This window comes from Lates calcarifer, linkage group LG13, assembly GCF_001640805.2.
Source record: "Lates calcarifer isolate ASB-BC8 linkage group LG13, TLL_Latcal_v3, whole genome shotgun sequence".
In the NCBI taxonomy this organism is placed as follows: Eukaryota; Metazoa; Chordata; class Actinopteri; family Centropomidae; genus Lates; species Lates calcarifer.
The window spans coordinates 11,641,907-11,654,682 of NC_066845.1; the positions used below are offsets into that span (position 1 = coordinate 11,641,907).

At 40.3% G+C, this 12,776-nt stretch overlaps 1 protein-coding gene across 2 annotated transcripts in view; it reads left to right on the forward strand.

Annotated features, from left to right (window-relative positions):
* iqgap2 (IQ motif containing GTPase activating protein 2) overlaps nt 1-12,776 on the forward strand; it is a 33,319-nt gene that overhangs the window by 5,301 nt on the left and 15,242 nt on the right. For both annotated transcript variants that reach the window (XM_018668589.2, XM_018668590.2), the window contains exons 3-13: nt 4,472-4,628; nt 5,128-5,205; nt 6,735-6,811; nt 9,028-9,095; nt 9,903-10,016; nt 10,155-10,333; nt 10,783-10,870; nt 11,097-11,260; nt 11,838-11,925; nt 12,223-12,386; nt 12,529-12,689. In XM_018668589.2, coding sequence (XP_018524105.1) covers nt 4,472-4,628; nt 5,128-5,205; nt 6,735-6,811; nt 9,028-9,095; nt 9,903-10,016; nt 10,155-10,333; nt 10,783-10,870; nt 11,097-11,260; nt 11,838-11,925; nt 12,223-12,386; nt 12,529-12,689 — 1,338 coding nt within the window. The remainder of the gene's footprint in view (nt 1-4,471; nt 4,629-5,127; nt 5,206-6,734; nt 6,812-9,027; nt 9,096-9,902; nt 10,017-10,154; nt 10,334-10,782; nt 10,871-11,096; nt 11,261-11,837; nt 11,926-12,222; nt 12,387-12,528; nt 12,690-12,776) is intronic.

Consider the following 12,776-nt stretch of genomic DNA (forward strand, 5'->3'; position numbering starts at 1 on the left):
TGTTTTGCTTTATTTTCAAGTAAATCTGATGAAGACACTTTTTCCTGTGAGGTGTCTTAGCAAAACTAAAACCAAACCACTTCCTGTCTTCTTGACAAGGGCATCCATTTGTACAGGAAGGCACAGGAAATGTGATCATGCCTCTCTTTTAATACACTGATTTTGTGAAAACACCACCTTGTCATAAAAAGATTGATTCCTGGGATATTGATGCATAAATCCATTGTAGCATGTTTTAGCTTTGTAGTGATTCGACAGCCAGGCCTGTACTTGGGACACTCTTCATATGAGTGTGTGCAGCCTCATTTACATCAGCATTTCCTCACAGATTATTGTTTGACAACTTAAGTTGCACTTTGACTCTGCAAAGACTGTTTGAATAGCTTACATTATCTGCTTATGTCACAGGATAATAAGGGTCTTCAGGGAAGGTAGGCCAGACTAGGCACACATTTAGTCACCCATCATAATCAGGCCATGTCTAGATTATGACACATGCTAGGAGGTGTTTAGTGGAAGGCAAACTGAGCTTCACAGAGACAGTTTAGGGAACAGATGCTTTAGTAAGCCTCTACAGTCGACCTCAAAGTGACCACTGTTTTACTCTCACACATACTAACAAATACATTTCCACACTTTTCTAGTTTTCTGTTGTTCCATCCCAGTTCTACTGACTTTTCCTTCACTCCTGTTAATTGTGCAATTGAGCCTCTATTCTGGGAAAGGTGTCAAATTAGATTAGGATTAACACCGATCTCTGATGAAGCCGTCAGCCACAGCACAGGGTTAGGTTTTGCTCTCTGGGTTCAGGAGTCAACAGTTACTGAAACGTGGTGACCATAAGGAAACAACTCTTTGAGTACACCTGGCTTATGATTGTTAAGAAATACAGAACGTGAGAAGTACAAATATGACAAGTTTTTTACCAAGCAAATGCAGGGAAATGTTACCTTGAGACGGTATCTGAAATGTGTAATTATCAGTAAAACACCATTGAATTCACTAATAAGGTTTTATGGGAAAGTCAGATTTTATGATATTTTGCATGACAACATGAGTCTTTTTTTTTAACTTGTAGATGTAATTTCAGTGGTGAACTTCTTAACAAATCTGACATAATGAAGGGTGTCCCAGCCTCATCTGCATCATCTGTGTAGGCTTTTTTCACAGCAGACAATTTGACTTGTCATTAGTAGGAAGAGCTCGGATGTTACTAATAACATTAGTGATGAGTCTGTTGTATTCAAGTGTCCTCGAACGCCCTCACTGTTTGTCAGTGAGCCAGCAGCATGCACAATACTAGAACCCTCAAACTGAAGAAACTACATGAAATTCAGCTTTGATTAATTTCATTATTTACACCTGTGCTTTTCCTACTGTGATTTGTTTTGTTAACTGCAAATCACTGAGCCAACTGTCAAAGACTGGAACCTATTTTCCAACACACAGCAGTGGAGCGGTGCAAACAAATACACAGCCAGCAGATTCAATGAAATTGTCATCACTGACAGCATGTGTCAGCAACAAAATGGACTGAGATACTTTTGGTTTAAAAAAGAGTCAGTTTGCTTCTAATGCCTAATGACAGTAGGTCTGATTTGCTGCTGGTATATGGCACAAATGAACTTTCATATTTGATTTGCTCAAACTAGAAATCTTTACCCAGTAGATTGGCCACATGCTTTGTTGTTCAAAGTCCCCTACATTTTCAACTTTGTTGGTGTTGTCAGTTGATAGGCACACCCTCTCCCACACACACACACACACACACACACAGACACACACACACACACACACACACAGACACAGACACACACACACACACACACACACACACACACACACACACACACACACACACACACACACACACACACTTTCTGGAACAAGACTTTGTACCCTCACTGGAGAGTAAATAGTTGATGGTTTACATTTGCAGCTTTTTTGGATGGGGACCATTTAGGTTTTGCTTTGATAGAGGTCCACTCCTAGGCTATGTAGGTTATGTGTTTTTTTCCATGGAAGGATACACACACTACCCCACCACATATGCTAAATTTCTCTCATCACACACACTGGCCCACACACACACACACACAAACACAAACTCATGACCAGCATGACTAAGCTACATGACGCAAGAAGACACTGTGTGTGGACAGAAATACTGTAGCTGAAAGCAAATGAGTGTAGTTTACCAATAATGTGTTTAGATGTGACAGACTGAATCCCTAAGGTCTACAAAGTTTCTTGTTGTTTAGCCCGGTGGGCTGCAGATTGGACAATGACAGGAAGGCCTGCTTTAGAGGGATATAAACAAGAGTACAAGCCTGTTGTGCTTCAGGAGACACATTCTCCCTACATTGTTTTAAGTACAGGAAGTGAAGTTTCACAGGAGAGCTCTGTTACCCCTGCAGGATGTTCCTTCTGACTATGTTTTCATGTTCCCGACAACAATGACTTTTTAAAAAAATCTGATTTCTTTTTTTTTTTTGACCGTCATCTGCATTTGATGTTCCAGAAATTGTCGCTTCAGTGGCAATATGAAACAAAAAGTTGTCTGGATTTTGATATTTGCATCACTACTTTACCCTGGCTGGCAACAGCTACCAGGCTTTTCTGTGTGTGTGTGAGAGAGAGATAGAGAGAGAGAGTGTGTGTGTGTGTGTGTGTGTGTGTGTGTGTCTGTATCCGTTTCATAGTCATTGGATGCCAAATGGGCTTTTCCTGACAGGCAACCTCATATGGTTGTTTAAAGGTTAACTGCTGTATCATTATACTGATGTAACAATAGCATCTGCTTGGTACCAGGCCCAAAAATGCTTAACATCAGTATAGGTCATCAGTATTGCCAAGTAAGTCAGTTAAACCACCTCAGGTTCCAGTCTCTGTTGAAGTGCTGGACAGCCATGTAATAACTTCTTGATCCTTGATACCTGTAAGAACCTGTAAAACATTCATCATGAGAATGGCGTATCATGAAATATTCTACAGGAAGAAGTAGCTTAACTCACACCTGAAGTACTTTTACAGAGAAAATACATTGGCTGTCTTTACTCAGATGGCAGAGGTCTTCTTCTTGCATAACCCACAGCATCAGCTGCCATAATTGGTTACGCAGATACTTATTCCTCAAGGTACCAAACCTACACACTTCACTGGGTTTGTATTGACAGTGCATGGTGTGTTGTGGTTATCCTTAATGTGCTGACACACATTTTGGCAGACTGGATCTGTTGAGCACCCACATGGCCTTAATGAAGTTAAACAAGGTGTCTCTGGGCATGCATGTGGGAGGGAACGCTTTATTGCTTTAAGGCTGACAGGAGGCAGGAGTTGCTGGTATTACTGAAACCCATAAATGAAACATAAGCAAGCTAAACCCTTGCACTGAACACTGATTTTTCTTTTTTTCCCTCTTATTTATTTTGTATTTTTTTGTTTCAAAAGATAAACTCAGTTGTAGGATGATGAGCGACAGGGTAACAACATGCATATATTTTTATTTATCTATTCTTAGTTTTTTAGTGTAAAACCATCAGGACTGAGGTGCAACCATAGTCATAAACATGGTGTCACTTCCAGGCAGTAAGATAATGTGTAACAGATTTTCAGACCATGATGATTCACAAATCATTCACTAGCTCTTTGGAAAGGATTTTCCCTAGTATCTCTGGGAATAGTCTGGCAGAGACTGCTGCTCTCAAACCACTGTTGAACCTTTCAAAGGGAAATGACATCAGTTTGAAAGACGGTCAGCATTTTTTCAAACAAAAACTGAATATTCTCTATTCAGTTTTTACTTTTTCAAAAGTCTCTGTGGTCATCCGTTGAAGTGATTCACTTTCAGTCATGATTCACACATTGCTGAAGTGAAACTCATAAACCGTTGCCAGTGATCAGTTTAGGCTCTACGTTAATGGAGTTTGTATTAGATTGTATTGCTCACGGTTTACCTCTTTAAACTAAAATTAACCTCAACATGAAAACTAAGCCTAAGACTAACCTTTACACGGCCTCACAGCTCAGACCGCAAATCTGTCCACAGCCCCCTTCCTAAAGCATGCTGGGCACTATGTGGGTGTTGACTGTAACAATGCCCAGTTCTCTCAGGCAGACAGACTAGTTTGTTTCTCTGTTTAACCAAAAACCTTTCACTTAATTATGGAAGCAATAGCACTGATGTGTAAGGAATGAATATAGTTCATCTGGAGTTGAAGCTATACTTTCCCGATGAGAGTACTTTTTTCTCATCATCCTCATTTCTATTCACCCTAGTGAGTTGAGCAATAATTTGAGATAATATTTTCCACTTTAACATTAAGCCAAGAACATGCTTGCTTAGACTTTAAATATTAATTTATTTAGAAGCAGTTGTCTCCTGAGCTCAGTTTGGTTGCAAGAGATGAATATTAGAAAGGCTTTTGAAAATCCCCTGCCTGCTCTGAGGTTGATATTTCTGTACTTTCAGGTGGATGGAGGCCTGCCTAGAGGAGGACTTGCCCCCTACCACAGAATTGGAAGAGGGACTGAGGAATGGCGTCTACCTTGGAAAACTTGGCAATTTTTTTGCCCCCAAAATGGTGTCTGAGAAAAGGATCTATGACCGAGATCAGGCCCGTTATAAGGTAAATCTCCATTCTTTTGCGTTGAAACTATTTCCATCTTCCCTCTATAGGTAAGGTCATCGTTGTACTACATTTGCATTCTTTGCCAGCTTACATCATAGTAGACTGAAAGACCATTTCCAGATCTTTCAGGCACTTCCTGACAGTTTAAAAAGTTGAACACAGGAAAGGGAGAAACGTGGCAGGCGAGTGTTGGGGCCTCGCTGTGACGTGCAGCTGTGCTAATAGAATACAGTACAAAAATGGCTGAGCAGGATGTTAGCTTGACTTTGACAAAATTTAAACAAACCCACAGATGCTATGATCAGTTTGAGATTCAGTGTGAAGTTTTTAGGTATATATGGGCCAGTTCAGCCAGTATGTTTTAAGAGCACTGATGATTAGCTTGTTTCTCTACAATACAGCATTATGTAGCAACCCCCATATCACTGTTTTTGAACCATTTTGTTGCAGTTACTCATAATAATGTGGCTGCAATTCTGTCTGTTTTCATCCTCAGAGCAAAGGGCTGCACTTCAGACACACCGACAACACAGTGCAGTGGCTCAGAGCTATGGAGTCAGTGGGCCTCCCCAAGGTAAGGGGCTAACACAACCACCACTGATACCTACTCCCGGTACATAATAATCTGACATACAAGGACATCATGGAATAGTCCCTCATCATCACAACAGCATGTGATGTCAGCAATACTAATCAATCATTCATGATTACAAAAGACTTGACTTGTTTTTAGGAAGGAAAACTCCTTAAGACATATTGTTTTCTGTTGAGTTGTTTATGTACTGCAGATTGTATCTGTCAAGAGCTTACTAGAAAGGTTTTTTTTTCAATGTAATGTTTTATACAAGACAGTGTGTTCTTTTCTGACAAGAACAAGTTTCACCACTTCACTGTAATATTAGCTGCCTTTCAAACCCATGTGGGCTAGGAACTTGCAGCATGATGATGCAAAATATAAGCAAACCATCCAGGGAGATCCCATTTAAGTTATGCTTTGCACCATAAACTATGGAATTGGGAGGCACTGGCTTTTTGGTGTGTACATTGGCTTGGTATATATTCATATTAGAGGGCAGAAACCATCTTAGGGCTAACAATTTGCAGCTACAACTATCAACCCATCAATCCAGTAGACTCCAAAAGTAGGACAGGGTATAATCTGTCCTCCAACAGTTGTATGATGAATTTTAAACTTGTCTTTTGGCAGAATCAGTCCAATGGCTACAGTGTTGAAATGGTCTTTTAGTGTAAGAAGTTGCTGATGATTTAGCAGGAAAACAAAGTGTCAAACTTTAGTAGTTGTGTCTAAAATTACAATAAACAGTCATTGCATAGTTAATGTGATATGTATTTACAGTGAATATACCCCAGGACTTGTAACAACATGTTTTTACATGATTAAATGTTTTGTATGCTCAAATTGAACTACAAATGACAAAATAGTTTTGATCTCTGACAAAATGCACATACACATACATTTCACACATCTATAGGAATGGGTGTGACAGTACTCACACTGTTTTTCTCATTACATAATTTATGAGATGGCACAAAACACTTTACTGAGGCGTATCCTGGAAATGAAAATGAAGCAAAATTGATACCCACTTATCTCTGTGCTGCCCTTTGGGATCGCTTTGTATTTTAATTTGATTGGCAGTTTTTATGAAAAGCCTTTGTAGGACTAGTCACTCTGCTAATATAACCTTACAGACTTTTTGTTCTGCGTAATTCCATGTTTTTGAACAAAACCACATGGCATCATGTGGTTTATGTTGGGTGTGACATGACCTTAAACCACATGATGTCATATATTTGTCAGTAAGGTTTAGCCAAAGTTTTAGACATTAAGTAAATATCTGAAAGATGGCTGTTTGAACAAAAACCCCCAACAAACTAGGACAACTGAATGTGTACCATAAGCAGTATTTTAGAGATATTAGAAAATACTGTTGATTCAGCTCTGTATTGTGTGTGTTTCATTACTATGTCGGTGAACTTTGTGATGGATAGTGTGCTCCTGTTTGGTTGCAGCAGAATAAAGAGTGTCATGACACTGATAAAAGAAGAATGACAAATACCCATTGTGGTTTCTACTTTCAGATATTCTATCCCGAAACGACAGATGTGTACGATCGCAAAAACATGCCCAAGGTGGTATACTGCATACATGCTCTGAGGTAAGACTAAAAGGATTCCAAAAAAATAGTGATTTTTCACTTTACTGCCCTCATGCATTTCTCTCCTCTGACAGCAAAATTGCTCACCCATCTCTGAAAGCTTTTGTTTGCACAACGTCAGGGCACCCAGTTGCTTTTTCCTGAAGGTGCCACACCTGACTATTGAGTGTGACTTTACTTCTGAGAAAGAAATGAAAACCAGTGGACTAAAATGTTATTGTTACCGATGACCTTAGGGCCAAGTGCTGGTATCTGGTAGTTCAAATAAAACTATGAAGTGTTGGGCAGCAAGCATTGTATTTGTCTGTAAATGTTGTCTTATTCATATGTGCAGCGGTAGTCTGTTCATACTCTTTCTGTCTAATTTAGATTCATTTCCTTTTACTTACTGGTTATGGCAGACAATGTCAAACACTAACGTTTGACTTTGACATGTAGTGGTTATTTTGCCATGCACAGAGCAGTGTTTACAAGTCACAGAATTTGTTGACAGCTTGTTCGTAGAATGGCAAATGGCATACTTGCTTACAGTAAGGTTTTACAGTACTGTCTCGGGTTTACCTGTGGCCTCTTTTTGTGTCCATTAAGTTTAACCTCTAATTTATACGTCAAGAGGAGAACTAGTACTTTGTAAAAGATATGAAACAGGAACTGGAGAATGCTATTCCTACTTGTGTGTAAGGCACTGAGAAATGCAGACCTTTTATGATTTGTGTTAAATAGGTCAAGGTTATAGTATACAGCACCTTGCACTTAGCTACAGTCAGTTATTCCCACAGTGTTCTGTAAGTTCACACGCCTGTAGGCCCTGAAGGCTCGTTTGCTCAAATAATTATGGGCTAAGTAGGAATTAAAGTCAAAGTTTGTTTTGAGCATTTTGATTAGCATAACCACAATGAGCACACTGCTTATATAAACCTCTATATAGAATGTAAGTATGGGCTTCTTGGCAAGTCAAATGTGGTTGTTCAACTCTTTACTTACAGTCTCTTCACAAAGGATAAATTCCTTTTTAAGGGTTTTAGCTGTGAGAAAAACATTCTAATAAAAGTTGGTGGTCTTACTGTAATGTGGGCAGTTGGAGCATTTAGGTCCTTGCTTTTTTCAGTTGAGATGACTTTGAGATTACTAAAGCCAATTTTATCTATCTGACCCGTGCAGTCAGCCAAACACAGATTTAGGGAGTGGTTATGTGAGCTACTTGGATTGTTTTCTCAGTTGTAGTGTTTTGGTCCGGTCCTGAGAGAATTGGTTTCCTTTCCTCCATATGCACACACGTGCTCTTCCTTCCTGCGAGTCCAGCTTAAGTCCCACAAGGCCTAGTGAATACTCCACTTCCCTGGGTACAAACACATGCAGACGTGGAGGCTAAAGCAGCGGATGCTCAGGCACATTCACTATGGTGGAAAATTGAAAGGGAACAGAGCATGATAGAAGTGGGAAAGAACGTAGCTCACAAGTACATTTTAAAACACTTCTTACAAAGTTGTTGAGAGATAGTGGTAGAGCTAAATTTGTTGTTAAAAATGAAGAGGAAAATGTGTAAAACAAGGGGGATCCACAGTCTGTAGAGAGCTAGTTGCTCCAAGCTAGTCAGCTGATTGTCTGTAACCCTTGTGGCTTGTAATCAGCCGTTTTCATTAACCCCAGTCAGCTGTTACTGTGTTTGTATCTAAGACTGAATCAGCTGCCTGCATGTTAAAACATTACTCTTTGTTTAAGCAGAGTTTAGATAGTTGTCTGAAGCCCCATGTGTCCCAAGGACAGAGTGCATTTCATGTTTACACACACACGCACTGTGACCAAAGGGCAGAATAACCAGCTTCTGTAACTGCTCCTTACAGAACTGTGTCGATGCCAGAGCTACCTTAAATATCTATAATTCATTACCACTTATCGGGTGCCTGCGGGCAGATGAAAGTTTTATGGAGTTTCCAACCACCTGCTTGTTCAATTCCTTGCTCAGTGGTGGGCTGAGCCTGCTGGCTGCTGTCAGGTAGTGCTTGTTGTAATCTGAGCCAGCACTACCCCCCTGTGGTGTAAGTGTGATACCACAGGGGGGTAGCCATCAGGAGCAATCGCAATCTTGAGTGGAAAAATAAAAATAGATTTCCAGTTTGATGATATCAGGCTGTTGAGCTACAGAATGTTTCAAGCTTGTCACTTGCTCATTTTTGTGTGTGTGGAAATCTTACCCCCTGTACTTTTTATTTCAGCTTGTACTTGTATAAACTTGGCATTGCACCACAGATTCAGGACCTGCTGGGGAAAGTGGCATTTACAGGTAACACTTGTTGAAATCAGTATGTATGTATGAGTGTAGTACAAAAGCACAAAAGTTGTACATTATATTCAGCAGAAAAAAACAATGAAGTCATTGCTTTGAAAATTAAGGATACATGTTGCCTTAGGGCTTTTTGAAATCCTGTTGTTTACACACCCAGTTGTGCACATGTTCATTTAATGAGAATCCTCTTGGTGTGGGAGGTAATTTTATTCACTAGTCTTGTTGGGATTTAATTGAAAAACATAAAAGAACGATATCATGCACACTCAAGCATGTCAAGTTTTATGGGGATTTGTTTAAATGTTTTGTCAGTAATTTAGATGTTTGAATTATCCAACATTTCAGTTAATCACTCTATTCCCTGCGGCCATTCAAACAACAGTACTGATCAGGACACAGACACCAAGCTTCAAAGCTTTTGACATTGGATTGTCCTTAATCAGCCTCAGGGCTCGTTCGTGTTGTTTTTCATCAAACCTCAACAGTTTTATTTTTCCCAATTTTAACTTAAATTTAACTTTAGGAAGAAGTTGGTGTTCCTTTTGTTTACTGTATATTACATTTCTTTCTGTCTGAAGGTTTTACAGATTATTTGAAAAGCCAAGACTGGATAATTTGAAGATATAATTTGATTTCTGAGTGTATACTCAGATGTTGAGAAAAAATGAACAATATCTTTTAGAAATGAACAAACAGAAAAACTGCAAAAGGAAAATAAATTGTATTGCATTCAGTATATTTTAGCTCTTCTAATGCCATACTCACTACAGTTCTTCTTGCCATTGGTATGTCTCTGACTTCCAGAGGAAGAGATCAGTAACATGAGGAGTGAGCTGGAGAAGTACGGCATTCAAATGCCAGCTTTCAGTAAGATTGGAGGTATCCTTGCCAATGAGCTCTCAGTGGATGAAGCTGCCTGTAAGTCCCCTGACCTTTTAACTAGATTTTTATTGATGTTTTTGACAGAAACCTCAAAAGATGAAGAGTTAGCACCTGACAGAGTGAAAGTCTTTTTGAGCAACACTAAAATGTTCATACGCACTCTGTTATCTTTAGTGCACGCTGCTGTGATTGCCATCAATGAGGCGGTTGACAGAGGTCAGGCATCTGTGACGATGGGAGCCCTGAATAATCCTAATGCAATGCTGAGGAACCCCCAGGAAGCTCTGGCCCAAGAATACCAGGACACACTGAGCCAGGCTAAGGCTCGTAAACAGGATCAGTCCTCAGGGAGGGTGAGAAGCCTCTAATTTTTTTTTTTAATTTTTTTTTTTATTTCTGTAATTATGAGTAATATAATTATTACAGGCTTTTCCTACATAGAGGTCTTGATCTGTATTCAGCTTGACTTGAACAGGTGTTTCTGACCACAGTGTACTGACAAACTGAAAAAGGCTGCACTGAGGTCTGAAAGGGGTTGCCTGCACTGACTCACTCCACTTGCCTTGCCAGCACATTCCAGTGGCTGCAGTGTCAGCTGTACTTCATCAAACGCATTTCGCCTCCCATTCTCTTTAACAAATGCTGTAAAAACAGGAGCCATCCATTTCCACCCAATGGCTAAAATGTGATATGTAAAATGCAACCTCAATAATAAGAATGGGCAAAAACGTACAAGCTAAATATGCTATTTGAGAGAAATATCAAATAAATGCATTTATTTGTCTTTGTCTGCCTCTGTTAGCGGTCCTCGGTTGCTACTGAAGAAAGAGATGTTTATGAGGAGCTGCTGACACAACAGGAGATCCAGAGCTGCATTGACTTTGTCAACAGTAAGGAATTTCCCTCCTATGACCCTTACATGCTTTTTCTTTCTAAAAACACTGTCCAGTACCTTGGATGCATGCCTCTTTGCATGGTGAGAAAGAAACTCTGTGTAGTGTTAGGTATAGGTGCATATTAACACAGGACTGTGAACTTTCACTTCTTATCTGAAAAAGTTGAAAAGAAAATACATTAGCCCTCAGTGACGTCTGTCTTGCTTTTCTCTGTCTCCAGTCCAGGCAGCAGTAAGGCAGGTGAACCAAGCGGTGTCGACCCAGGACGAGACTGCTCTGCTGGCTGCACTTAGGCTTGAAGCTCTGGCCCTGCTGGGTGTTCAGGAGTCAAACTGCCGCTGGTACCTGGAACATTTTACCACCTACTGCCAACATAAATCCAAGGTATACTGAGTCAGAGCTTGTTTGCTCAGTTGTTGCCAACTCAGGGCCTCAGGATCCAGAGCACCTCTGTTTTCCTGTCAAGCTGTCAGTTAATTACATTTATTTGCAGTTGTTGTACAGTAAATAAGCCCTTATTAGACAGCTGAATAAAACAGTAATTTGTGTTCCTCATGGCCATAGTTGAAAATTACTGTGTTGACAACTTACAAGCTGCAGAACACACAGGAAAGTATGTAAAGAAGAGTTCAGAATAGGAACAAATCACTCTTTTTTAAATGGAAACTTGTTGTTTACAGCATCTCTGACCCCATTTCTAATCTGAATTTTTAGAGGTTTTTCAGCTGTCCAGCAAAGACAGAATGTCTGCTTGAGTGCACAGCAGTTCTTTGGCTGAGACGATTTAGTGTAGCCATTGATGAAGCACTGTAGCTGCTTCTGTTGTGCTGTTTCAATACCCATGCAGTGAAAAAATTAAGTTGGAATGGACACCCCCAGACACTCTGTCCTCCGTGGTCCCACATTACAGCATGCTGAGTAACCATGGGATCTCTTGTGTATTCTGATCTTTGTGCTGCAGGATGGTGGGAGGGCTGTGCTGGTTGACAAAGAGGAGATTCAGAAAGTTGTCAGCTCTTGCAATGACTTTGCAGAGGCTGAGAAACGAAGTAAGCACCTTTGTTACTTACTATGGATGTGAATTACTGGTCACTTGAAAATCACATATGTAGCGGCTAGTTACATACAACACTCACAAAATATGTATAGTCATATATCATATATAGTCACCTATGATAAAACACATCTAATGATCAATATTTAGTCTGGGGTTTTTGAAGGCATTTCATCATATAACTGTATTGTAGCATAAAAACGTAATTTTCAAACTGATAAACTTTGGGAAATTGAATTCAGGTTACTGCAAAACATCTGTGGCTGAGACTGATTGAAATTTTCTTGACCAGAACTCGAAGCAGTTGCCGCAATCAATACTGCCATTCGTCTGGGCAACGCAGCGCAGACAGCGGAGGAGCTGATGAACCCTGAGGCACAACTGCCAATTGTCTACCAAAGTGCTGCCAACCTCTATCAGGCTGAGCTTTTCAGTTTGCAGCTACAAGGTGGACGGGTGAGGCATCACGTTTGAAATTTTGGCTCAACTGGAGCCACATGCTCTCACACAAATCTTTAACAGGTGTAGCGGACGTCTGTCCTTTTTTTGCAGTTAAATGTCACTTCATGCTTGTGATCCAGACCTTTATGTTTCTTAGTCTGGCCTGAGCCACGAGGAGCTGAGTGTAGCTGTGGAGATGCTGTCAGCTGTAGCGGTGCTAAATGAGGTGCTGGACACCAAAGACCCCCAGGCTGTGATTGAGCAATTGACAGACTCGCCTCTGGGCTTCACCAACATGGACCAGGACAACCTCAACAGGTAAGATGGCTGCAGGACAGATAGCTGTAGAGCACTGATGAGCAAAAAGTATCATTGACTGTGCATAAAACTGCACCAATGGTATGT